The 24,851-nt window shown below is 46.7% G+C and overlaps 1 protein-coding gene across 3 annotated transcripts; it reads left to right on the forward strand.

Moving 5' to 3' along the window:
- The first annotated feature begins 1,061 nt into the window (after positions 1-1,061).
- Positions 1,062-24,566, forward strand: TSPAN16 (tetraspanin 16). 3 transcript variants are annotated; one of them, XM_077921071.1, is made up of 8 exons: positions 1,063-1,268; positions 6,739-6,862; positions 7,736-7,942; positions 12,117-12,191; positions 14,191-14,298; positions 16,568-16,705; positions 17,857-17,940; positions 20,960-24,566. In XM_077921071.1, the coding sequence occupies exons 2-8, from the start codon at positions 6,761-6,763 to the stop codon at positions 21,014-21,016; spliced, it is 771 nt and encodes a 256-aa protein (XP_077777197.1). In that variant the 5' UTR covers positions 1,063-1,268; positions 6,739-6,760; the 3' UTR covers positions 21,017-24,566. The 3 variants fall into 3 exon arrangements, with proteins under 3 accessions (XP_077777199.1, XP_077777197.1, XP_077777198.1); XM_077921072.1 differs by having other exon boundaries at positions 1,064-1,268; positions 6,796-6,862; XM_077921073.1 differs by lacking the exon at positions 12,117-12,191 and having other exon boundaries at positions 1,062-1,268.
- The last annotated feature ends 285 nt before the right edge of the window (positions 24,567-24,851 follow it).

The raw sequence follows: 24,851 nt of genomic DNA on the forward strand, positions 1-24,851 counted from the left end.
AGGCCTGCCCAGGTAGAGCAATGATTGACCATTGTCAGGTTTCCTGGCAGACAGGATTTCTGTAGTAGACTGCCCCCACCCGCCTGTGATGTATTTCTGCTGCGGACCGCCTCCTTCTGTGATGTATGTATGATGTTTTTTGGGGTGGTCTTGAGCTACAGGGTGGGCAATTTCAAAAGTCTATATAAGAGGTTGCACACTATTGTTCTGAGTTCCTCTCCTCCCTCCCTGTGTGGGGGGAGTAGGGGATTCTGTTGCAACAGTTTAATAAAGATCATGCTTACTAGCTGCTTTGCTTCTCAATATTCTCTGGTTGGCCTCTGTTATTTCCTCCTACCGAAAGAGAACCTACCTAAGGACTCTATACGGGCTCTTAGATACCCCATAAGGGAAAGGGAGCAGTTTTTTCTTATAACACTACCCTAAAAGGAACACCCTGTGTCATCATTACATTCATGGTGATGCAGAGCACACTCCACAATGGCATCTACTACAGAGGCATGCAACAACAAACTGGAATGCATCTTAACCACAACTTGCGTGTCGCCTTTTGATTGTAACATGTGGGTGTCAAGGTGCCTCTTGTATAGGGACTGACTCTATAGGGCCCTGGGCCCTTCACCACCCAAATAAAATGGGGGGGGCATACACCACAATATTTTCTGCAAGTTGGCAACTTCCTCCCTCACAACCGTGGGCAGCCACCTCCCCACTAGCCGGAAGCTGCCCTCTTTTCCTGGCTTGGCTCCCCACAGCGGAGGAAGGTGGTGTGGGGAGAGAAGAGCAGGAGGGGGAGAGGCCCCTCCCCATATTTTGTTCAAGTTGGCGCCTATGGCCTCTTGTGCTCATATATTTACAAAGCACCTTTGACATTGCCTATAGCTGTAATGTGAGCAATAACAGAATTTCCAAAGTCTGATAAGATATTTGGGTGCAGCTCCTCTGGGGATAGCCAATCCACTTGGGTGCAAATATAGACCAGCAGTCACTTTGGTTCCTTGGGTTTTGGAAATAAAGGGTTAAGGAACTGTCTCATCTCCCGGGACTGCTGTGTAATCGCCTCCCTCTTTCCAGGCTGGGAGTTAAGGAGCAAAGAGGAGAAGAGACAAAACTGTCACAGAACCAGGTGCAGGGCAGGGAGAGAAAGTACAGATCTAGGCAGCAGGAATATGGGTGCCTATTAAGTAGCTGGCCACACCCTGGAAACCAGAAGCACAGGAGGTGCTGGGGGCACGGCGGCACATTTCATAGCTGAAAACCATCTAAAGGTAAGTTGAGTAGAACAGGTGCTTCACCTGGATACGTTGAAAGGAGCGCAAAGTGTTGAATTTCTATTGAAAGACATGCTGGGCCAGATCTAGAGTGCCCTGACAGAAAGAAGGGCAGCAAGGCACCTCCATGTTTTAAGAGTTGTATGATAAGACAAAAATCAGTAGGAGTTGCCAATGAATTTTAGTGAAATAGCTGCTTGGACACTGTGTGATTCAAGGCATAGTACCCAGTCTGCCCAATCCTACATCTAATCTGATCTCTGGTTGACATGGATTGTTATCACATGGATAACTGCTTTCCTTTACCTAAGGATGGGGGTCCCATCAGAAGCTGGTTAATAAAGGCAAGGCAGCAGGGGAGGACTGTAAAACTGAACTGGTATGTGGTATGTCAGTGTTTCTTGATACCAGTAACTGGCCTCCGGAGCAGTTTAAGGGGCTTGTGAGATTGCCAACTCTCAAGTAGAGTTGCCAGATTCTTTCCCATTCCCTGTAGATGGGCCCTTTAATAGTAGCTTTATCTGCAGATATTAGCAGGCGATAATGTTCATCACATTGCTTTGTAAAGTTTGACCTGCTGATTTCTGCAGCTCAAACAAGTAGAAGTGAGGGGTGCAAATCAAGCAGCCCTACTTTGAAGTTCTCAGGGTCTTTTCCTTTCTCAGAGTCCTGGACTAACTTGGGGAATCAGTGCAGTAGTTGGGGTGCTTTAGGTTAAGCCTGTCTGGCTCAGGGGAGAGATTGAACTAGCAGTTTCACAGAGAGGCGCCCTCTCTTTCTTCAAATAGATGGGATCAGGCTTGAGGACTTACTGTCCAGAATTATTCTTCAATCAGAGTTTGGTTAATGTTTGCTTGCTGCACACTAAGACTTCAGTCAATGATTGTGTAGCCCAGTCAACCGTTGCAGCTTTAGACTTCTAGCTACAAAGCGAAAGTTGGTGATTAGTCAGCATAAAAGTTCTAAACAGAACTCAGCAGGGACATTTCATGAGGAACTGAGGTTTATATGCATCTGCACCCCAAAACGAGCTTTGTCCCCCTCATATCATATATCTTCATAACTGGCAGACTCTCCCCTTTGAGATCCACAACCATTCTCAGCAGTGAAAATAATTGCTTTTGCACACCTGGATGCACATGGCATTTTACAAATAGGTAACTGGGAGTGTGCAAGCCAAACTAAGGTTTGGGCCACTCCATATCCTACTCCTCCTACAGGAGAGAGTCCTCTACAGATGGCAAAGAATTGTGCTTGGCCCAGTGCTTTGTTTAGTTACAAGATACCATCAAGCACAGCATCTCATGTCTACTATAGCCTGGATATGTATACATGGATAAGGAACTGGATTGTGCACCCCACAATAAGCTTTGGGCCAGAATTCTATGGCTATGGCAATATGCAATGGGCCAAAGCTTTTGTAGGGGGACAGTTCCTTTTTAAGTTTTCCAATTTTAAGTGCTCCAAGCTCTTACACAGATAACAAACTAGGAACTAGGAACTATAATCTTGTCCCATAGATTCTATTGGGTTCATATGAGCCAACTTCTAGAGGCCAAGGGGTCTTCAGCCCCTCCAAAAATATTTGAGGGTGCTGCCTCCCCCCAAAGTTGATGGGCATTGCCATTCACCAGCCACCACTGAAAAGCACCCAGTGGTCCAGCAGGGAGGGCTATGAATGATGGCATAGCTGCGATGGGCCAGTGAAGGACACTTCTAAACCACTGGGCCCTCAGCTAGTGCCCAGCCTGGTCCTGACCGGATTGCATGCCTTATCACTGAGTCATCCCATATAGACCCAATATAACAAGGAGCAGATATGTAATTCTCTCAGTAGCAGTTACAAGGGTTGACATTTGTGTGGGTTTAGTGAGGTGTTTTAAGAGTCCATCAAGGGGATGCAAGTTAGGGGAATGTTAAGTCAGGGGAAGGGAAGGCTGGGTCAGAGTCTGTGGGAATACTTCATATGCAGACCAAGAAACCAAAGTTGGAGAAGCTCTGGCCCAAATCATAGAATCATAGAATCATAGAGTTGGAATAGACCACAAGGGCCATCGAGTCCAACCCCCTGCCAAGCAGGAAACACCATCAGAGCACTCCTGACATATGGTTGTCAAGCCTCTGCTTAAAGACCTCCAAAGAAGGAGACTCCACCACACTCCTTGGCAGCAAATTCCACTGTCGAACAGCTCTTGCCTGTCTTGCCCAGGGACTCCCCACATCATGCTCTCCATACCAGCCGGACCCACTCTTCCCAGGCCACACCCCACTGACCCTGATTCACACCTTCCTGTTGTGTTGTGGCTATTTTGAAATATTTTTAGATGTTTGTGGTGCCTCTAAATGCTCTTAAAACCTTTTTAAATACGTTTGAATTTTGTCTTTCTTTGCATTGTTTTTCCACTTTGCTGTTTGCTGCCCTGGGCTCCTTTGGGAGCGTGGGCGGGTTAGAAATGTAATTAATAAAATGCTATAAAATAATGCATAGTTCCATTCCAAGAGACCCTGCAGAGAACCCTGGGAAAGGACGCTTCCTTTGTCAGGCACCCGGTTGAGGCTTTTGCTTCCTGGTCTGCAGGATGCATCAAGTGTGCTCAGCAGCGAAGGCTCCTGGTGGAGATTCCTCTGAGAAACCAAAGCCAGGCACTTCCGAGAAAAGAACAGTTGCTGCTGTGCTGCTAAGCAACAGCTTTGGCTTGTCTTCGGCAACAAGGAAAACAAGGACCCAAGCCGAGCAACAAAAGGACGCTGGCAAAATGGCCCAGCAAAGCAGCAAATGCAGTTGTTGCCAGCAGTCTGGTGGCAAGTTGTCCTCACCCCCCTGGAGACCTCAATCCAGAACCAACACACTCCATGTCTGGATTTAGGTACAGCCGCTGCAGCCTTGACTGAGGGGGTCTTACAACCATTCAGAAATCTTCCAAGGAAGATATGGGGAGGCTTGACACATGTGAGGGCTAGAACTTAGCTGTTTGCCTTGCTTTCAGACTTGCTGTGCAATAAGGAGGCCAATACGTGATAACTAATCTGATGTGTGCAGACAGTTACACAGACACTTGGTATAACGTCCCTGGCTCTGAAATGGTTTGTAGCAGGTTGGAAATCCCAGGGAAGGGATACCAATTGAATACAGGACTGGCAAGACATGGTCAAAAGGAAAAGGGAGGCCTTGACAAAATTACTGGGGAGTAGCTATAGCAGTGATGTCACTTGACCAACTTTTCAGTGACAAAAAGTAAAAAAAGGTAAATGACCCCTGGGTAGTTACATCCAGTCAAAGGCGACTATGGGGTTGCGGCGCTCATCTCGCTTTCAGGCTGAGGGAGCCGGCGTTTGTCCACAGACAGCTTTCCGGGTCACGTGGCCAGCGTGACTAAACTGCTTTGGTGCAACGGGACACCGTGACAGAAACCAGAGCACACGGAAACACCATTTACCTTCCCACCGCAGTGGTACCTATTTATCTACTTGCACTGGTGTGCTTTCAAACTGCTAGGTTGGCAGGAGCTAGGACAGAGCAACAGGAGTTCACCCCATCGCGGGGATTTGAACCACCAACCTTCTGGGCAAGCCCAAGAGGCTCAGTGGTTTAGACCACAGCACCACCCGCATAGCCAGCTTTCTTGTTCCCACCACAGAGTGGCTGAAATCCTGTCTGATTGGTAACTCGGCACATCTGTCCTCTGTAATACAGTGGTACCTTAGGTTAAGTACTTAATTCATTCTGGAGGTCCGTACTTAACCTGAAACTGTTCTTAACCTGAAGCACCACTTTAGCTAATGGGGCCTCCTGCTGCTACCGCACCGCCGGAGCATGATTTCTGTTCTCATCCTGAAGCAAAGTTCTTAACCCGAGGTATTATTTCTGGGTTAGGGGAGTCTGTAACCTGAAGCGTATGTAACCCGAGGTACCACTGTATCTGCTACCAACTTTGCAGACTAAAACATAACTCATCATGATTGGGTCAGCCCCACGTGCTATGTGTCTTAGTTGTAGTCAGAACATTGTGATATTGGAGACTCAGCAGTGTGTGTGTGTGTGTGTGTGTGTGTGTGTGTGTGTCCCCAAACAGCATTGCTTGTGGGTGTGGAAGGTTTCTTCCCATGTTCATCCCCATCGAGGGCCCTTCCTGCCACTTGTGTCTTTGCTCAGTGGATGATGTGGTTGCAACTCTTTTTGCTGAGTGATTCAGACATATTTCCTCTATTTCTAACTGCTAGCAATATTCAGTTTTGCCACCACTAATACTTTTATTTATCCTGCATCCATCCTTCCCTGCAGGGGTGCCAACTTGAATAAAATATTGGGGGGGGGGCTAGGCAAGCCCTGCACCACATAATTGATTACATGATGTGGTGCACACACACTATTTGAATGACAATGCCCATCAACTTGGGGGGGGGGATCCCCTCAAATATTTTATGAGGGTCCCAAAGACCCCCTCAGCTCCTAGGAGTCGGCTCGTATGCTTCCCCTTGAACTTGAGCGTCAAGTTCAGATTTAATTATAATTGTCAAATTAGATTCAGAGAATTGCTTTGGAATACTGATTAGCATTACAAATGCCAAACTGTGGATCCCTCAAAATAAACTGCAGATTCACAACTAGCGGGTGCTCAGCTAAGCAGCTGCCTCTGAAAATTCTTCATGAGCAGAACACCACAGGGCTGGCTGATGCTTCACCCTGCTAGCTTTTTAGATTTTATTTTAAGTAACCATGTGGCGAAATAAAAGAAACATTAAATGTTGGGTCCTCTCTTGGCCATCATGCCAATGGCAAATATCAGGTGAGGCCTATGCAGCAGATTGGAACTCCGATGCGATTTCACTATGAAGCAACTGCAGTGACAATCTCAGATCTGGTCAATTAACCCAGCAAGCACATGTATGGGCAGCTAGCCTAGTGGTGGGCAGCTTAGCAGCTTAGGGACTCAACCTTTTCCCCACTGCACTCCTGGAGAAGAAAGGGTCAAAGTGAGCAGATAGGAAGGAAAGCCAATGCTCAAAAGGAGGAAGCACCCACTCTCACTAGTAAGTGCTGTTGTTTCTCACCTCACCCAAATTTCATGCAGTAGAAGGGTGAAGATGGGGAATGGTTGCTTGATTTGCTAGCAAGCAATGGAAGATGTTGGGTTGGGGTCAGAGGTGCTAACTTGAATAAAATAGGGGGGCGGGTAAGCCCCACCCCGCACAATCGATCACATGTCATGGCTCACGCACCCCATTTGAATGCCAATGCCCATCAACCTTGGGGCCCACTGGCTCAGTCAAATATTTTATGGGGAGGAGAGTGATCTCAGCTCCTAGGAGTTGGCTCCTATGATGGAGGGTGGGATGAGCAGTTAACCTTCCAACACCTATTCCTGTCCAAAACAAGCTGCCAGTAGAAGTAGCTGCTGCTGACCTAGCCAAAGCCAGTGTTAAATACCTGTGCAAATGTCAGCTCTTCTGTGGTCTCTTCACCTAGATGACAAACTCAGGACTGGTCAATGGCTAAGCAATGGCTTCATCTCTGCTGCTACAGGTGCAGAAAGATGGTTTGCTTCTCCCTTCTGAAGGTGATGATGTTTGTATTCAACGGCATAATATTTGTGAGTATGCAAGGTGGATGGTGAGTATGCAAGGTGGATGGGATGCGGGTGGCGCTGTGGGTTAAATCACAGAGCCTAGGGCTTGCCGATCAGAAGGTCAGCAGTTCGAATCCCCGCGACGGGGTGAGCTCCCGTTGCTCGGTCCCTGCTCCTGCCAACCTAGCAGTTCGAAAGCACGTCAAAGTGCAAGTAGATAAATAGGTACTGCTCCAGCGGGAAGGTAAACGGCGTTTCCGTGCGCTGCTCTGGTTCGCCAGAAGTGGCTCAGTCATGCTGGCCACATGACCCGGAAGCTGTACGCCGGCTCCCTCGGCCAATAAAATGAGATGAGTGCCGCAACCCCAGAGTCAGCCACGACTGGACCTAATGGTCAGGGGTCCCTTTACCTTTAAATGTTGCAAAGACAAAACCACATGGTTCCATTCAACTGCATATGTCTTTTATAACGGGGCATTCACTGGGGAGAAATAGTGATAGGAAGGGATGCAAATGCACCCCCAGGCTTATTGTATTGTCTTCTGCACCCCCTCAACTGGACACAGAGGCCAGGAGAAAAAGGCAAACTGTCTGGGAAACATAGGTGGGAAAATTTGCCTGGGAGAATTGGCAAGGGGGGAAATGGTCAAACCCCCTGTGCTACCTGCAGATCTTTTCCTGCAGATACCCCAAGCCCTGTATTTACTAGCATACATGTGATTAGGAACATGTATTAACATGTTAACATCCTCAAAAGTGGATGTTAAGAGTTAAGGAAGCTGGAAACCTCTCTATATGTATAAAAGCTAGCGGAATGACAGAGTTCACTGCAGAATGACAGCGTCCTAGATGAGAAATGGCACCTTCTTACCTCTGTTCTCTCCCTTGCCTGTCCAGCTGGGGGGCCTGGCTTTGCTGGGCATCGGCATCTGGGTGAAGGTGGATGGCGGTTCCTTTGCGAAGGTCCTGGGAGCTGCAGCTCCACAGTTAATGCAGCTGATCAACGTGGGCTACCTGCTAATTGCCGTTGGCACCTTCCTTCTTCTCATGGGCTTCATGGGATGCTGGGGGGCCGTGAAGGAAAGCAAATGCCTGTTGCTTGTGGTAAGTCAAATAAAACCTCAGAATTAAAAAGTAGAAAAGAAATGGATGTTGCCCTCCCACAAAAACCTAATTTTTGCCCAGTGTGCAACATGATAACCAAAGCTGGTAATGTTTGCTGTTGTGCACTTCCAGGGATTTATTTTTTTAAAAAAGGTGTACACTTACAGGTACAGAAATACCTGCATGCGTGCATGCCCAGAACAGAGAAATTCTCCTGGAGGTTGGGGAAGGAGTGATTGAAGGAAGGGCCTAAAAAACACAGCCCAGGTATATTCTGTTAAGCTTCACTTGTTGGTAGGGATGGCATCGCAGAATAGCAATTAATATCCATGGCTTAAAAAAACTAGAAATGTGCAAAGGTGGGAGGAACTTGTCACAGAAAAACCTGATCTTTATGACTCGTTTGTGATATAAGGCTCCCCTTTCAAAAGCACCTTTAAACTTTCAGTTCTATTGAGAATGAGTGAAATCTGACCTTTTCCATAGGTGCACATAGACTCTTTTGAAAGGCTATTGCAGAGAAAGAAGAGCTTAGGATCTGCCACATTTGGCTCCCAGGAGAGCTGAACTAATTAGATTTAACCAATGTTAACAAGACTCCCTTGGTCAGGTGGGCGGTGAACCTACTTCCTTTGAAGTTTGAATTCACTGAACATATTCATAAGTGGTACAAAGGCCTCTCCAATCTAAGTTCTTTATAAAAGATCATAATATATAACCACCAGAGTTTTAAAACTTCAGAGGTAAAGGGTCAGGCATAATTTATAGGTGACTTAATGGGCAACTGCAGATGTTATGCTAAACCACAGTTTAACATTTCGAGAACAAGCTGCCTTGGGTTTATGTGCTCCCAGCCCCATCCCAGCGCAGCCGCAAGCAGGAGCCTGGAAGCTGGTGAAAATGAAGGCAACGTTTTTCTTCCCCCAGACAAATTGTAGTACATCTTTGTTTAAAACGAGCCAGCTTAAAACCATAAAATTCTGAACCTGGCTTGTTTCTACAGAGCTAAGATTAACCATAGTTTAGAAGCTGGGTTAAACCACAGAGCCTAGGACTTGCTGATCAGAAGGTCGGCGGTTCGAATCCCCGCGACGGGGTGAGCTCCCGTTGCTCGGTCCCTGCTCCTGCCAACCTAGCAGTTCGAAAGCACGTCAAAGTGCAAGTAGATAAATAGGTAACGCTCCGGCGGGAAGGTAAACGGCATTTCCGTGTGCTGCTCTGGTCCGCCAGAAGCGGCTTAGTCATGCTGGCCACATGACCTGGAAGCTGTACGCCGGCTCCCTCGGCCAATAAAGCGAGATGAGCGCCGCAACCCCAGAGTCGGTCACGACTGGACCTAATGGTCAGGGGTCCCTTTATCTTTACCTTTAAGCATGTAGGAGGCCAATACGTGATAACTAATCTGATGTGTGCAGACAGCTATGCAGACACTTGGTATAACGTCCCTGGCTCTGAAATGGTTTGTAGCAGGTTGGAAATCCCAGGGAAGGGATACCAATTGAATACAGGACTGGCAAGACATGGTCAAAAGGAAAAGGGAGGCCTTGACAAACTTACTGGGGAGTGGCTATAGCAGTGATGACACTTGACCAACTTTTCGGTGACAAAAAGTAAAAAAGGTAAAGGACCCCCACACGGTTACATCCAGTCAAATGCGACTGTGGGGTTGCGGCGCTCATCTTGGTTTCAGGCTGAGGGAGCCAGCGTTTGCCCACAGACAGGTTTCTGGGTCATGTGGCCAGCATGACTAAACTGCTTCTGGTGCAACGGGATACGATGACAGAAACCAGAGCACACAGAAACACCATTTACCTTCCCACCGCAGTGCTACCTATTTATTTACTTGCACTGGTGTGCTTTCAAACTGCTAGGTTGGCAGGAGCTAGGACAGAGCAACAGGAGTTCAGCCCATCGCGGGGATTTGAACCACCAACCTTCTGATGGGCAAGCCCAAGAGGCTCAGTGGTTTAGACCACAGCACCATCCGCATAGCCAGCTTTCTTGTTCCCACCACAGAGTTGCTGAAATCCTGTCTGATTGGTAACTCGGCACATCTGTCCTCTGTAATACAGTGGTACCTCAGGTTAAGTACTTAGTTCATTCTGGAGGTCCGTACTTAACCTGAAACTGTTCTTAACCTGAAGCACCACTTTAGCTAAAGGGGCCTCCTGCTGCTACTGCACCGCCGGAGCATGATTTCTGTTCTCATCCTGAAGCAAAGTTCTTAACCCGAGGTATTATTTCTGGGCTAGGGGAGTCTGTAACCTGAAGCCTATGTAACCCAAGGTACCACTGTATCTGCTGGAAGCTGTACGCCGGCTCCCTTGGCCAATAAAGCGAGATGAGTGCCGCAACCCCAGTGTTGGTCACGACTGGATCTAATGGTCAAGGGTCCCTTTACCCTTCACCTTTATAGAAGCTGGGTAGCATTCTAAACAGTGTTTATTTCAAATTCAGTGGTGAAAACTTCTTTTCCCCCCCAATTTTTTTTAAGTGTTTTCCAAAATTTTTAGACAAACAAACATACATCTTAATTGTACTTGATCCAATCTTAGTAACATTGTTAAGTGACTTCCTCAAATCCCCCTGGCTGAATTTCAGTGTATATCATTGTAACAGTTTTCCAAAACCTATTTTCTCATAAAATTAATTTAATCACTTAAGCTCTTACTTTGTTTTCATTTTAAATTTAAACATATTATTCTCTGAAATTACATAATTAAATCCTAAACCTATCTGGAATTTGCAAGTTTTTCCAATTAAGCTATCTTAGCATATTTAAATAGTCTTTAAATTTCATCCATTCCTCCTGGTACTCCTCCTCCTTCTGGTCGCGGACTCTTCCAGTCAGGTTGGCTAGCTCTGAAAAGTCCATCATCTTCATCTGCCATTCCTCCACTGTCGGGTCTTCTTGTGATTTCCAATTCTTAGCTAACAAAATTCTAGCTGCAGTTGTGGGAAAACTTCTGATCTCTTTGTTGTGTTTGTGGCACAGGGTGTGGAAGGCCAAATTTCACTACAGCTTGCTCTCGTGCTAAACAGTGGGTAGTTGACAGCAACTAATCTAAATTTCACCTTTGTATAGTTGGCTAGTTTTACACACACTCAAATGCACCCCTTTATCTTCCACCCAGAGAAGTAACCGGTATCATCAGAGTTCAAAGACACATTCCAGTCAGGCAAAGACACTTGACGATGTGAAATAGGACCAGTGAGGGATGTGGCAGAGGAGGTGTAGCCTGAGAAGAGTCCCGAGGGCCAAATAAAGAAATTTGGAGAGCTGACTTTGGATCCTAGACCTGAGGTTCCCCACCTCTGTACTAAACTATGGTCTGCTAATATCTGTACTGGGAACTGGTGCTTTTAAACCTATCAAATTATCTGGGGTTAGATATTAGTAGTGATGTGCCCAGGTTTGCCCTGTTATGTACTGAGTTGAATAGGATCCAAATGCAGCAGTCTGATTGGTCCTAGAACAATGCAGCAGTCTGATTGGTCCTAGAACAATGCAGCAGTATGATTGGTCTGCAGGAGCCACCCAATCCATCTCCAGGTGGAAGTGAATCTGCAACCTGATTGGCCTACAAGAGAATCCAGGAATTAGCCAATCATGTGCAGCCCATTGTGTAAATAATGTATATAAAGCAGATATTGTGGGGGAACTTTCATTCCTTACCACTATGAGCTGAATAAAGAGCATGAAATCCACACTCGACTCCGAGTATATTTCAGCCCATTACCTCAAATTGCATTGATGACTTTAAAAACAGCATGAAAGTAGAATGGAAATATTTGGGCTCCGACAGATGTTACCATAAAACTTGGTTTACATCAGAGGAAGAAAGGCACCACGAGAACAAACCTTTTCAAAGGCTTTCTAACCTGAAGTTCTAGGCCATTATATGCTGCTGTCTTGAATGTCTTCAGGTGAAGAGAATGGGCAGCCGTTCCACTTTGAGTCCCCCAAGCTCCGAGTAATACTCAACTAAATTTTATTCACAGTTCTTGCTCAACTTCATTATATTCATTAATTTCAACGAGTCTCCTCTGAGTAAAGCTTCATTGAATAGCACCCTCCTGTTTGCCACCTCAGGTGATCTCTCCCCTGACATTTATGAGCTCTCTCCTTTTTTTGCTAATTGTGGATTCCTCCTCCCTTTCCCTCCGTTTCCAGTTCTTTGTGGTCATACTGATTCTCTTCATAGCAGAAGTGGCCGGTGCTATCGTGGTGCTGCTCTTCTCTTCTGTGGTAAGTCAGTGCTAGCGTCTGGAGTTTGTGGCTTCTGCAATTCGAATTTTGCAGCAAAGGATCCCTGACTAGAAGTAGAATCTGTGTTGTTTACCAGCAGGAGGCAACACAACACCACCTCTTAATTCTCACATTGTTTCTGGATTAAGGTGTCCCACTAGCCAGTGGCGTAGCGTGGGGGGTGCAGGGGGGGCCGGGCGCACCGGGCGCAACATTTGGGGTTAGGGCAAATCCATGGGTTAGGGGGCGCAAATCCACAGGTTAGGGGGCGCAAATCCATGGATTAGGGGGCGCAAATTACTTGCCTTGCCCCGGGTGCTGACAACCCACGCTACGCCACTGCCACTAGCCTATGAAAAATGCCTGGGGGGTGGGCAGCACCAGATTTAGGGTGATGTGGGCAGTTCCCCCGCACAGGGCATATAAGAGTATGCAAAACTATGATATAGTGGACGAGAGCATGCACAGTATGAAAAGGGAGAGGGGGAAGGGTGCCAAATTTTATCCTTGCTCAGCACACCATCTTATGAAAGCCTGCCCCTGGAAAGGGGGAGGGTTAGCACCCCCTTAGCATAAGCAACAAAGAGTGGCACTTAGTAGCCAGCAGAAGCTAAATAATAATAATAATAATAAATTTTATTTATACCCCGCCCTCCCCAGCCAGAGCCAGGCTCAGGGTGGCTAACACCAATAAAATCACAGTAAAAGCATAATAGGGGGGAAAGAGAGGGGGGAGAGAAAAGGGGGGGGAAACCAATTTAAAATACAGGTTAAAATGCAATTTAAAATGCAGCCTCATTTTAAAGTACAGTGGTTCCTCGGGATGCGAACAGGATCCCTTCCGAAGCCCTGTTCACATCCTGAATGGAACGTGAGACGCGATGGCGGGTCTGTGCGTGCACTGGTCGCGTTTTGCCGCTTCTGCGCATGCGCGTGACGGCATTTTGAGCGTCTGCGCATGCGCGAGCGGCGAAACCCGGAAGTAACACGCTCCATTACTTCCGGGTTGCCGTGGAGCACAACTCGAACGCGCTCAACCCGAAGCACATTCAACTCGATGTATGACTGTAGCTGATAAATCAAGACCGTAAGGGGAGGGAAACATAAGGGTCAGACCGAGTCCAAACCAAAGGCCAGGCGGAACATCTCTGTCTTGCAGGCCCTGCAGAAAGATGTCAAGTCACACAGGTCCCTAGTCTCTTGTGACAGAGTGTTCCACCACATCGGGGCCAGTGATGAAAAGGCCCTGGCCCTAGTTGAGACCAATCTAACTTCCTTGAGGCTCGGGACCTCCAAAGTGTTGTTATTTTTGGACCTTAAGGTCCTCCGCGGGACATACCAGGAGAGGGTATTAGAAGGGCTAGTGTGTTTTCCTGTGGACTGAAGTTCCATAAGGTGGGCACCAAAACAAAAACGTCTTTGCTCCATGCTCAAATGATGCTACAGCAAATGATGAAATGCAGAGCAAGGTCTCTCACTTGTTGCCAACATTTAAATAGTCCTTCCTGAACAAGAAAGGTCTTGTCAACCTTTCCCCATGTCTCCTCTTTTTTGGGAGTGCTGTCAGTTCCTCAACTCTGTGCATGAGCCACTCATCTTTTCCTGTGGTTCCTGACTTCCTGCTGTCTCCCCAGTCCTTTAGCCTCTCTTCTTCTGGGCCTCCTCCCCACTTAGTTTCCTAGCTGTCAGCCTCCAAGCGCACCCTATATTTGTGTTGCCTCCTGCTACAGCACTCTTCTTGGCTGGGCACTATTTTCTTCAGCCAAATTGATCTTTCTATTCCAAAAGCTGTGTTTACCCCCAACATTCTCTTTCATTATATCCGCAGCATTCAGCGTGTTTGTGAACATGCCTTGACTTCCATAGCTCATCCAGTGTCAGAAAGGAGGACAGGCAACAGTTTTAACCTATTGTATAAAACATGAGTGCAAGGAAGTCCTGGTTTTATTGTTTTTTATGGAAGTTGTGATTTTCTTACTCACCTGTCTCCTGGTTGCAGGCAGATATATTTGTTGAGCACTTGCAAAATTGGGCCCTGAAGACTTTAAAAGAGGACTATGGCAAGCAAGAGGACATCACAGGCATTTGGTCAACAACAATGAAAGAGGTGAGTGAAGTTTGATGTTGGGGGCACCCATCTATCTCGGGATAAATCCTAATTTCTGGTGTTGTAAGACAGAGGTTTTGAAAGAGCCTCCAAATACTTTTTGAAATGTTTTGAAATGTGCCTTGAGCTTTGTGGACGCTGTAAAACTCAGTCAAGAGATTTATTGCTTGATTGGTCATAAACGCATCACAGTAGCACTATTTACAATCATTATAGCAACAGCTTTAACGGCATACGTAAGTTTCAGTCCCTCTTTCTGTTTTGAACAGCAAGACATAGGCAGACACCGTCTATAGGTAGTCATGATGCAGCAGTCTGTAGACAGCATCTGTTGGTCAGTCGCCTGCAAAAATCAAAAACGAAAGTTCTTTTATCGGCACTTCCAGCTGAAGCTGCGCATGCCTGGAGTACCACTCCCACTTACATATGACTGTTCTGGAATCTTCTCCCTGTTTCTGGATGAATGACTCCCTAACGGATAGTCCTTAACCGGTCTCCTTCTGATTTTTGTGGCAGTTCAACTATCATCCGAACAGCTGGTGTAACCAGTTTTGTGATTGAAGGAAGGTGAACACGTGTGCTTTTTTAATTTTATTTTTTACAGAGAACTTCTTTCTTGATGCTTCCTGTACTGCAACACTAAGGCTGTGTTCACAACACCTCCATTTACTGTGCACTCACTCGTGTTTCCAGTGCTGGCTTTTTAAGCCATGTCCACAGGATGTTGCTCAAAATGTTGATGTACCTTGTACAGTGGTACCTCAGGTTAAGTACTTAATTCATTCTGGAGGTCCGTACTTAACCTGAAACTGTTCTTAACCTGAAGCACCACTTTAGCTAATGGGGCCTCCTGCTGCTGCCACACCGCCGGAGCCCGATTTCTGTTCTCATCCTGAAGCAAAGTTCTTAACCTGAAGCACTATTTCTGGGTTAGCGGAGTCTGTAACCTGAAGCGTATGTAACCTTAATAATAATAATAATAATAATAATAATAATAATAATAATAATTTATTATTTGTACCCCGCCCATCTGGCTGGGTTTCCCCAGCCACTCTGAGCGGCTTCCAACAAAGATGAAAAATAAACTAAAATGTCACATATTAAAAACTTCCCTGAACAGGGCTGCCTTCAGATGTCTTCTGAATGTCAGGCAGTTGTTTACCGCTTTGACATCTGATGGGAGGGCGTTCCACAGGGCGGGCGCCACTACCGAGAAGGCCCTCTGCCTGGTTCCCTGTAACTTGGCCTCTCGCAGTGAGGGAACCACCAGAAGGCCCTCGGAACTGGACCTCAGTGTCCGGGCAGAACGATGGGGGAGGAGACGCTCCTTCAGATATACTGGACCGAGGCCGTTTAGGGCTTTAAAGGTCAGCACCAACACTTTGAATTGTGCTCGGAAACGTACTGGGAGCCAATGTAGGTCTTTCAAGACTGGTGTTATATGGTCTCGGCGGCCGCTCCCAGTCACCAGTCTAGCTGCCGCATTCTGGATTAGTTGTAGTTTCCGGGTCACCTTCAAAGGTAGCCCCACGTAGAGCGCATTGCAGTAGAAGCATATGTAACCTGAGGTACCACTGTACTTTGATTAAGATACTGCTGCTTGATGTGTTGTTTCTCAAGCCAGCTTCACAAAGATTGGAGTCCTTAAGTCATTCCTAATTCAAATAGCCAAGGTGTGCACACCTTTGCAATGGATAAAGGCATTCCTGCCTTGCCAGCATCCCCTGATGTGAACACAGACAGAAATAAATTGAAGCTGTGCTTTTGTGAAGAGCTGGGGGGTGGCAGAGCTGTGAAACATGGTGTGGGGGACAATTTCATGGCACTTTAAGGCGGTAATGAAAGTACACCTTAAGCCAGGCACCCCCAAACTCGGCCCTCCAGATCTTTTGGGACTACAACTCCCATCATCCCTAGCTAACAGGACCAGTGGTCAGGGATGATGGGAATTGTAGTCCCAAAACATCTGGAGGGCTGAGTTTGGGGATGCCTGCCTTAAGCCAACAGAGCAGGAAGCTGCTCTGCACAACTGCTCTCCTTAGATCAGTTTGCCCTCCTGATGTTGTACGACTCCAGCTCCCATCATCCCTGACCTTTGGCCATGCTGACAGGGGCCAATGGGACTTGTAGTCCACATCTGGGTGGGCACCCCATTGCGTGTCCCTGCCCAAGTATTTCTTTTTTGTTCAACAGCTGCTTCCCAATCTCAAATGTGCATGTGATATAAAACGGCTACTATAAAACAAGATGATCGTTTCTCTGTTTGTAGCTGAAATGCTGTGGATTCAACAACTACACTGATTTCAACAATTCCTACTTCTATCAAACACACACTGAGAAATACCCCTCCTTTTGCTGCTCAGACGACAAAGAGTGCCAGGAATCTGGAGTAGACCACGACAAACAGGTAACTTGGCTTCCCAGAGATCACAGACGGAGATCACATGCATTTGTGTTATTGTGTGCCATGGGCCACCTTAAAAAAGGAGCTTAAAGCAAACTCAGCCCCTTCAATCTTTGTGGCAGGGAAAAACAACTGGCAAACCAGAACCTTCTGGGTCAACTTCTACCAATCTGGAAAGTAAGAAATGACAGTAGGAGTTCTCTTCTGTCAATAGAGAAGATCAGAGGCCAAAGTAGTTTTTTGATCTGGCTGAAGTTGGCATCATCCATGTGTTACAATGGGGGAGAAGAGTGTGGAGGCTGCTTACATGTTTCTGAATGGTGCTGATAGTGCTGCTAACCAATGAACTGGTTTATTTGTAGCAATGAGTTCCAGAGGTTATTATGATCTGGCAGTATTCAGAATGGATAGTCAACATAATTGCAAAAACACAACACCCCCCACCAACCACGGGTGCTGTTACAGACACACTGAAGAGATATTTATTCCCCAAGTGAGCAAGGGAGGCAAAGTCAGGGCAGCACAAGAAACAGACTGGCTTCTATGGTGTCTGTGCCAATATGCCAACATATATTAACCAATTTAAAAAAACATACAAACTTCGTATAATCCTCCAATTTAACCCTCAAAGCAATATTTTATGCTCCAGAGCTCCCAAACGTGATGCCTTTAAAGACATGTAATAATTCTTTTTATAAAAATGAATTTCTTATAGTTAGAAAAATAGTTAACAATATAATTTATATCTTTTCCCCCAAATTGTTTTTATTGAATTTCAGAATATTAACAAAGACAAAAAAGGAAAGCAAGTTTCTTAGGCATACCAAAACTAAAGTAAATCAAATTCATTAGAATCTATCAGCTCATCAAAAAAAAACAAAAAACCCCAACTCTTTTCTACCAGACAAATAATAATACACTTCACCATTAACGTTGCAGCCTTTTAGAAGGCTCTGTCTTTTGCTGTTATGCCCTATTCTTCTTATTAAGAAAAATCTATGAAGTTACATCTGCTGGCAACCTGATCCAAGAACTGGTGTGTCTATAGCATTACTAAAAGTCAAGATATGTAAGCTTAAGATGGAAGTATCAGTGGTAGTGAGCATATTTCTGAAGCAGTCTCTTTTGCATCATGTATTTATGTCTCCTTCCAGGGCTGCCTGAACGAATTCCAGGTGTTCCTGAGCCGCAATGGGAAAATTGTTGGAGGGGTGGCTCTAGCTATTGGCGTCCTTGAGGTAAGCTCACACATATATGGCTTGATCACCCCAGGTGCTTCCAGAATGTCAGCATTTTGCATACCAGAACATTAGGTTTGTGCAGTTTAAAGCGGATTAAAGGACATTGTTGTACAAGTCCACAAAACAAGAGCTTTTTGTGGTTTTGTAAAGTGCCAGGTAAATGCCTTGAAAAGGGTAGGATGAACAAATGATTAATGGGGAGATGCTTAACAATCCCATTAGTAAATCAGGATGAATGCTCGTTGGCATAAAACCACCCCATAAAGAAACCGGAACAAATGTTCAATAAAGATCAGACATAGTCCAATGGGACTATGTTTCTCTAATCCAGGGATAGGCAACCTAAGCCATTCGCCTTCTCAATCCAGCCCGTGGACAGTCTGGGAATCAGCATGTTTTTACATGAGTAGAATGTGTGCTTTTATTAAAAATGCACCTGTGGGTTATTTGTGGTGCATAGGAATTCGTTCATTTATTTAAAAAATTCAAAACGTAGTCTGGCCCCCCACAAGATCTGAGGGACAGTGGATTGGCCCCCTGCTGAAAAAGTTTGCTGACCCCTGAGCTAGTAGCTCCAATATACCATCTTGCCTAGGGGCTCCTAAGGGGTTGGTGTGTTTCAGCAAGGTCCTTGACAGTGCTTTTTTTTTTCTAGGAAAAAAAGGCGCCGGTATGCACCATTCAAGGAAGGGCTCTTGGCACTGGTGGATGAACATGGGGGCAGGGGGAGCGGTCCATCCCGGGTGCCATTCCGGGGGGTGCCATCACATGAGTAGAATGTGTGCTTTTATTTAAAACGCCTCTCTGGGTTATTTGTGGGGCATAGGAATTCGTTCACACCCCCCCCCCCAAAAAAAATATAGTCCGGCCCACCACATGGTCTGAGGGACAGTGGACCGGCCCACAGCTTAAAAAAGGTTGCTGACCCCTGATCTAGTCCCTAGAGTACTACACTGCTTGCTAGTGAGCCACTGCACTGCTAGCATTCAAGGCCCTAAATGGTTTGGGACCTCAGTACCTCCCCCAATATCAACCACCTTGGACTGACTGTAGATTGGTGGTGCTGCCATTAGGAGTTGCCCGGTTGGCAGAGACCTGGGGCAAGGCCTTCTAGGTGGTGGCCCTCTGTTTTTAGTATGCCCTCTCTAGTGAGGTGTATCAGTCTTCTTCGCTACAGTGGTACCTTGGTTCTCAAATGCCTTGGTTCTCAAATGCCAAAAACCTGGAAGTAAGTGTTCTGGTTTTCAATTGTTTTTTGGAACCTGAATATCCGATGCAGTTGTCGACTATTGTTTCCGGGGCACCTGCACCAATCAGAAGCTGCGCCTTCATTTTCAAACATTTCGGAAGTCAAACATACTTCCGGAATGGATTAAGTTTGGCGCTTTTGTTTTTGCTATTTATTTTGTATTTTTGTTTTTGAGGCTTTTTCCAGTTAATTTGTTTTTGTGACTGTGTGGAACCCAGTTCAGCTACTGATTGATAGATTGTGTGACTGCAGAAATGGATAAAAGCCCCCCATCCAAACAATGACTATCATCAGTACAGGTAAGGAAAAAATAATAATGTCAGGGCTGCCTCAGGTCCCAGCTCACAAGAGACCAATGCCAAGTCCAGTTTATATACAAAGATGTTTATTGGAATGTATTGTCCGCTCCACAGCCGAGGCGCGCAGCCCCACGTCTGTTACGCTCAGACCGCTGAAGTCCCCTCTGAGTCAGTCCCGCCTCTGCACCACTTTAAGAGGCTTGTGCTGCTCCACCTCTTCCTTTCTTTCCTTTTCCGCAGGGTCTTCCTGCCCCCTGGGGTTTCGCCCCTCCTGGATTCCCCTGACGCGGAATCCCCAGACAGCTCTTCCCCCCTCCTGCGTGCTTTGGGACCTGGCTCCTCCTCCGGGCTCCCTGTACTTCCGCGCGCCTCCACATTTGAACTTGGCGCACGCTCGCAACCTCTAACCTTCCTCTTGACAGTTACACTACTCCCTGCACTACTCCCCTCCCCTTCCAGGAGGATGTCTTGCTCCGATCTCCCCTCCCTCTCTGCTTTCGGACCTGCTTCCCCTGTCACTCTGGAATCTCCACCCCCTTCACTGCGCTCTGGCGGAGAAGCCGGTCCCGACTCCCAGCTCCCACTTTGGGTTCCCCCGCTGGTCCCCTGCTCCTGACGAGTCCCCCCTGTGACTCCCCTTGGCCTGACCACAGGCGCCCCCTTCTGGGAATCCTCCGACTCACTTGAAAGACTCATGGAATCCCTCAAGTCATTGTCATCCTCTTCCTCGCTGCCCTGGGATTCTTCCCCCTCGCTCTCCGCCTCCTCCCTCACCTGTGCCTCTGTCCCTGAACCCCTGACAAATAATTTTAATTTTTATCATCTACAATACTGTCTTATTTCTTTTATAGTACAGTACATTGATTATTGCTTTCATTTTATGGATCAATGGTCTCGTTAGATAGTAAAATTCATTTTAGGAGTTGTTTTTAAAAGTCTGGAACGGTTTAATCCATTTTGCATTACTTTCTATGGAAAAGCGCGCCTTGGTTTTGGAACACTTTGCTTTTGGAACGGACTTCCAGAACGGATTAAGTTTGAGAACCAAGGTACCACTGTACTAACATTTAGGAGAACTTTAAAACCACTCCTGTTTGCCCAGACATTTGATGGTTGAAAGTTATGTCCATGGCAAACCCGAAATTATTAGTTTGAAAGGAGGTGATTGCTTTTAGGAGTTTTAAACTATTTTTAGGAGTTTTAACTGTATTGTTCTAGTACTGACAAGTTTGCTGCCGTGGGCTCTTCTGCGAGAAGGTGCAGGATGTGTATATAAACAGTATCACTTCCATGTGAACTTTGTGCAGTCTATTACCTCCTCCTGCTGTAACCCAGTTCCCAACTGATGTGTTTGCAGGAAATGCTAGCGTCGTGACGAGATAGTAAAAATGGCCAGCAGCATTGTTCCATGTCTCCCAGGGGGGTCCTGTGTGTAAAATGCTGCCTCACCTGTCCTTTTGCCCCCTAGCTGGCTGCCCTGGCTGTCTCCTTGATCCTGTACTGTCAGATTGGTACATACGCCTGAAGCAAAATTGGCTACCTACCGCACAGCTCTGGCTCCAGCTCTCGGCTTCTGCACCAGCCATGAAAGAGACATCGCAAGCACCCTTATTCAAAGAGCAGATGCGGCAATCACTTTTACTGGATCCAAAGAGCGACATGATCCTCATCCTCATCCATAATTATTAGCTACTAATCCATCACTAATCATTAAACCCTAGTTTAACAGTACTTGCTTAAAAAAAACCCTGAAAAAATATGTACACCTATTGTTTTGTGCTTCCTTTGCTTTAAGGTAAAAGGTAAAGGTACCCCTGCCCGTACGGGCCAGTCATGACTCACTCAAGAGGCTGGGGGCCAGCGCTGTCCGGAGACACTTCCGGGTCATGTGGCCAGCATGACATCGCTGCTCTGGCGAGCCAGCGCAGCACACACGGAACGCCGTTTGCCTTCCCGCTAGTAAGTGGTACCTATTTACCTACTTGCACCCGGGGGTGCTTTCGAACTGCTAGGTTGGCAGGCGCTGGGACCGAACAACAGGAGCGCACCCCGCCGCAGGGATTCGAACCGCCGACCTTTCGATCTGCAAGCCCTAGGCGCTGAGGCTTTTACCCACAGCGCCACCCGCGTACATAGTGGGAAATCCAAGGGAGTCTTTACATCAGGGGTTGGGAACATCCAGCCTGTGGGCTAAATATGGCCTCCCAGGCCTCTCCATCTCACCCTTGGGACTCTCTCAGGCCAGCCCTATTCTACACCCTCCCTGAATTCTTTTGCCTGGCTGGAATCTGTCCCTCAACATAATAATGCCTCTCATTTGTGAGGCTATAATTTGGGCAGACGTCTCATTTTTAAGGTCCTTTGGCTCTGGTGTAATAGAGAATGAAAATTTTATTATACTTCGTAAAATGGATATCTCGCTTGATTGTGGAAAACCTCAAACCTGCATTCTTGCTTTCTGATTTGCGATGTAGCCTGAATTGTCTTTTGATCTGTACAGGCCTGCTATCGTGTATGCAGAGCGATCAGGTGTGCACTTTTAGTGAAGGGGAGATTTAAACTATACAGTGGTACCTCAGGTTACAGACGCTTCAGGTTACAGACGCTTCAGGTTACAGGCTCCGCTAACCCAGAAATAGTACTTCAGGTTAAGAACTTTGCTTCAGGATAAGAACTGAAATCGTGCTCTGGCGGCGTGGCAGCAGCGGGAGGCCCCATTAGCTAAAGTGGTACCTCAGGTTAAGAACAGCATCAGGTTAAGAATGGACTTCCAGAACGAATTAAGTTCTTAACCTGAGGTACCACTGTGTGCAGTAATGCGACCTTAAATCAGGGGTGGACCAACTTTGATGGCCCTGAGGACCACATGAGGATGAGCCAGTGAGTTGGGGGCCACATATGCATGCAAACACACACACATATAATCCCGCCCCCCAGCAACTGTTTTATGAACACACACACGCACTAGCTTCAGCATGTTCATCAGCTAGGTGGGGAGAAGACATATGAAGAGATTGCTGAGATCTCTTCTCACCATAGCTGTCAACCGTCCCTTATTTGGTGGGAAACTCCCTTATCCCAGCGCTGTGTCCTGCTGCTGTCCCTTATTGACGATGTCCCTTAAATTTCTCAGGTTTCAAAGGTAGCAGCTCCTCTTCCTCCCTCCCTGCCGGCCAAGGAGGAGGGAGGCTCCAACTGTGTTGCTTGGCTGTGTTGCTCATCCAATAAGGAGTCTAAGAACGACCGGGGGGTGGAGCTTGCATGCCTTGTGCCCATCAAATCGGCCGCGTTTCCTGGGGACTCGCCTTTGCTCAGCGCTTCCCAGCGGAGAAGTGACAGTGGTTTCCCTTGCTGCAACCGCCTTTGCCAGGTTGCTGCGCTTGAGGCTTTGTTTGGCTGCTGGCTGGGCTTTCTGCCTTTGGCTCGGAGGGGCTCAGAAGTTGAACATACCTGTGCCCGGAAAATCCCTTATTTTGGCTGCTGATCCCTTATTTTCGAGGCTGCTGGCCCCTTATTTTCAAATCTGTAAATTGACAGCTATGCTTCTCACGCTTCTCTGCAGCCCAGTTGTTTGGCACTGGACAGAGCTGAGGAGTAGACCACTCAACAATGCTCCTCTTCTTTGGCGATCACTCATAGCCGAGTAAGATTGTCTTCCATAAACACAGTTTTAACAGTGAGTCCGTACGTGACTGCGGAGGCCAATTCTGGTTCCACACATCCTTCCACAGTGGGGACATTGGTTTCCAGATGGGAGTTGATCATGGTGAGGGTTTGCTAAGTGTGCCTTCCTCTTAGCACGTTTCTCCCTTTCATCCTGAGTTCGAGCGTCTTCAAAGCCCATGACACCTTTGGTAAAGGCTGTTCTCCAATTGGAGCGCTCACTGCCCAATCAGCTGGGCAGTGGGGAGGGGCAAGATGGGATCTCAGCAAATCACTTGTTTGCCTTCTTCCCAGTCCCCAGCTGATAGGTGCACACAATTGCACTACTCTCAGATGTGCGGCAAGCTGAGGGGAGCAGGATGGTGATGGGGAAGACGAAAGGGACAATCATCATCATGTGCCTTCCTCCCAACAGCTGAGGGATGCTGTCAGGAGTCCCAGTTTCCGACTTGATAACATAGCAAGCGTGGTTAACTAAAAAGGAAGATTTATTGCAAAAACAGAGTTCTCCAGATGGCTCTAACATGCCACCATTCTCATTAATCATGATGACCCTTCTGAAAACTGCTTCTAGCGAGACCAGAAGCAACTGAACTTACATTTTGTACTTCTTTTCCTATCTTGGAGCCCTCCCATTCGCCAAGACCTCGGAGAGATGGGGTCAGCTCCCTCCCCTTCCCCATTCGCTGAGAGGCTGTCTCTTAACTCTTTCCCACCTGTGTGTGCTTCCGGTGAGCTTTGACTGTGTTCTAGCTGGCTCCCTGCCATTGCCTTATCAGCCTGCATTCCAAGGGGCGGGGGATGATGCTCACCCTGCATGTCAGTTAACCCTCTCTGTTCCTGGCTGCTTCCTTCAATTGGCAGCAACCCTTCCCTGAGGGCTGGCTGCAAACCTTCCCTGGGGGTTGGCTCATTCATGACAGATGCACGAGTGCCACTGCAAAGTTCCTGTGATTTCAGGGAGGGAAGGGAGCTATGCAATCTGTTTGAGGTTGCATAGGCCCCTTGGGCAGAGCATTTTCTGTGGACTTTTTCTCCTCTGTGCCTGCCTGCCTCTGCTCCCAGGCCCTGCCCAGATTGCCAAAATGTATTTCATTTCCATAGTTTGTAATCCCATCTCAAATATAATAAACTGAGATTGTTGCAGGCAATATCTGTTGAAAGTACAGAAATTAGTTGTTTAAGGATGTCAGCTTATTAAAGTACACTTAGCTGATTAACCAGCTGTCAATTGAAGGGTAGCATGCATATTTAATAAATAATAATTTTCATATGAGCAGCAGAACTTCAGTATACTTTGTTGAAATATTAAATTAGTGAATGCTCCTGCTCATTGATAGGAGGGAAGCTAATCTGTATGTATTATATGACTTCATTTTTCCACATATCAAAGTAAAAAAAAAGTGTTTTTATTACAGTGTAATAAATAATAACCATCATTTCCCCTAATGATCATAATCCAGAACTTCCCTGATGTGTTGAGGTACCAGGTATCTAGTTCTACCTTCTTTGAGTAAAATTTATGTTGATGGAGGGAATGTAACATACAAGTCTGGCTTTCGATCTTTAGCAAAAAGCTCTACTTGGGTTCGCAAAATGGTGGAGAGATGGGAACCGGGATGTACCAATCGGAGAGGAATAACCGCCACGTCCATCAGAGTACAAAGTCATCAAGTCCAATCTGTTTTCCCTTGATC

Source organism: Podarcis muralis, chromosome 17 (genome assembly GCF_964188315.1).
Source record: "Podarcis muralis chromosome 17, rPodMur119.hap1.1, whole genome shotgun sequence".
Lineage (NCBI taxonomy): Eukaryota > Metazoa > Chordata > Lepidosauria > Squamata > Lacertidae > Podarcis > Podarcis muralis.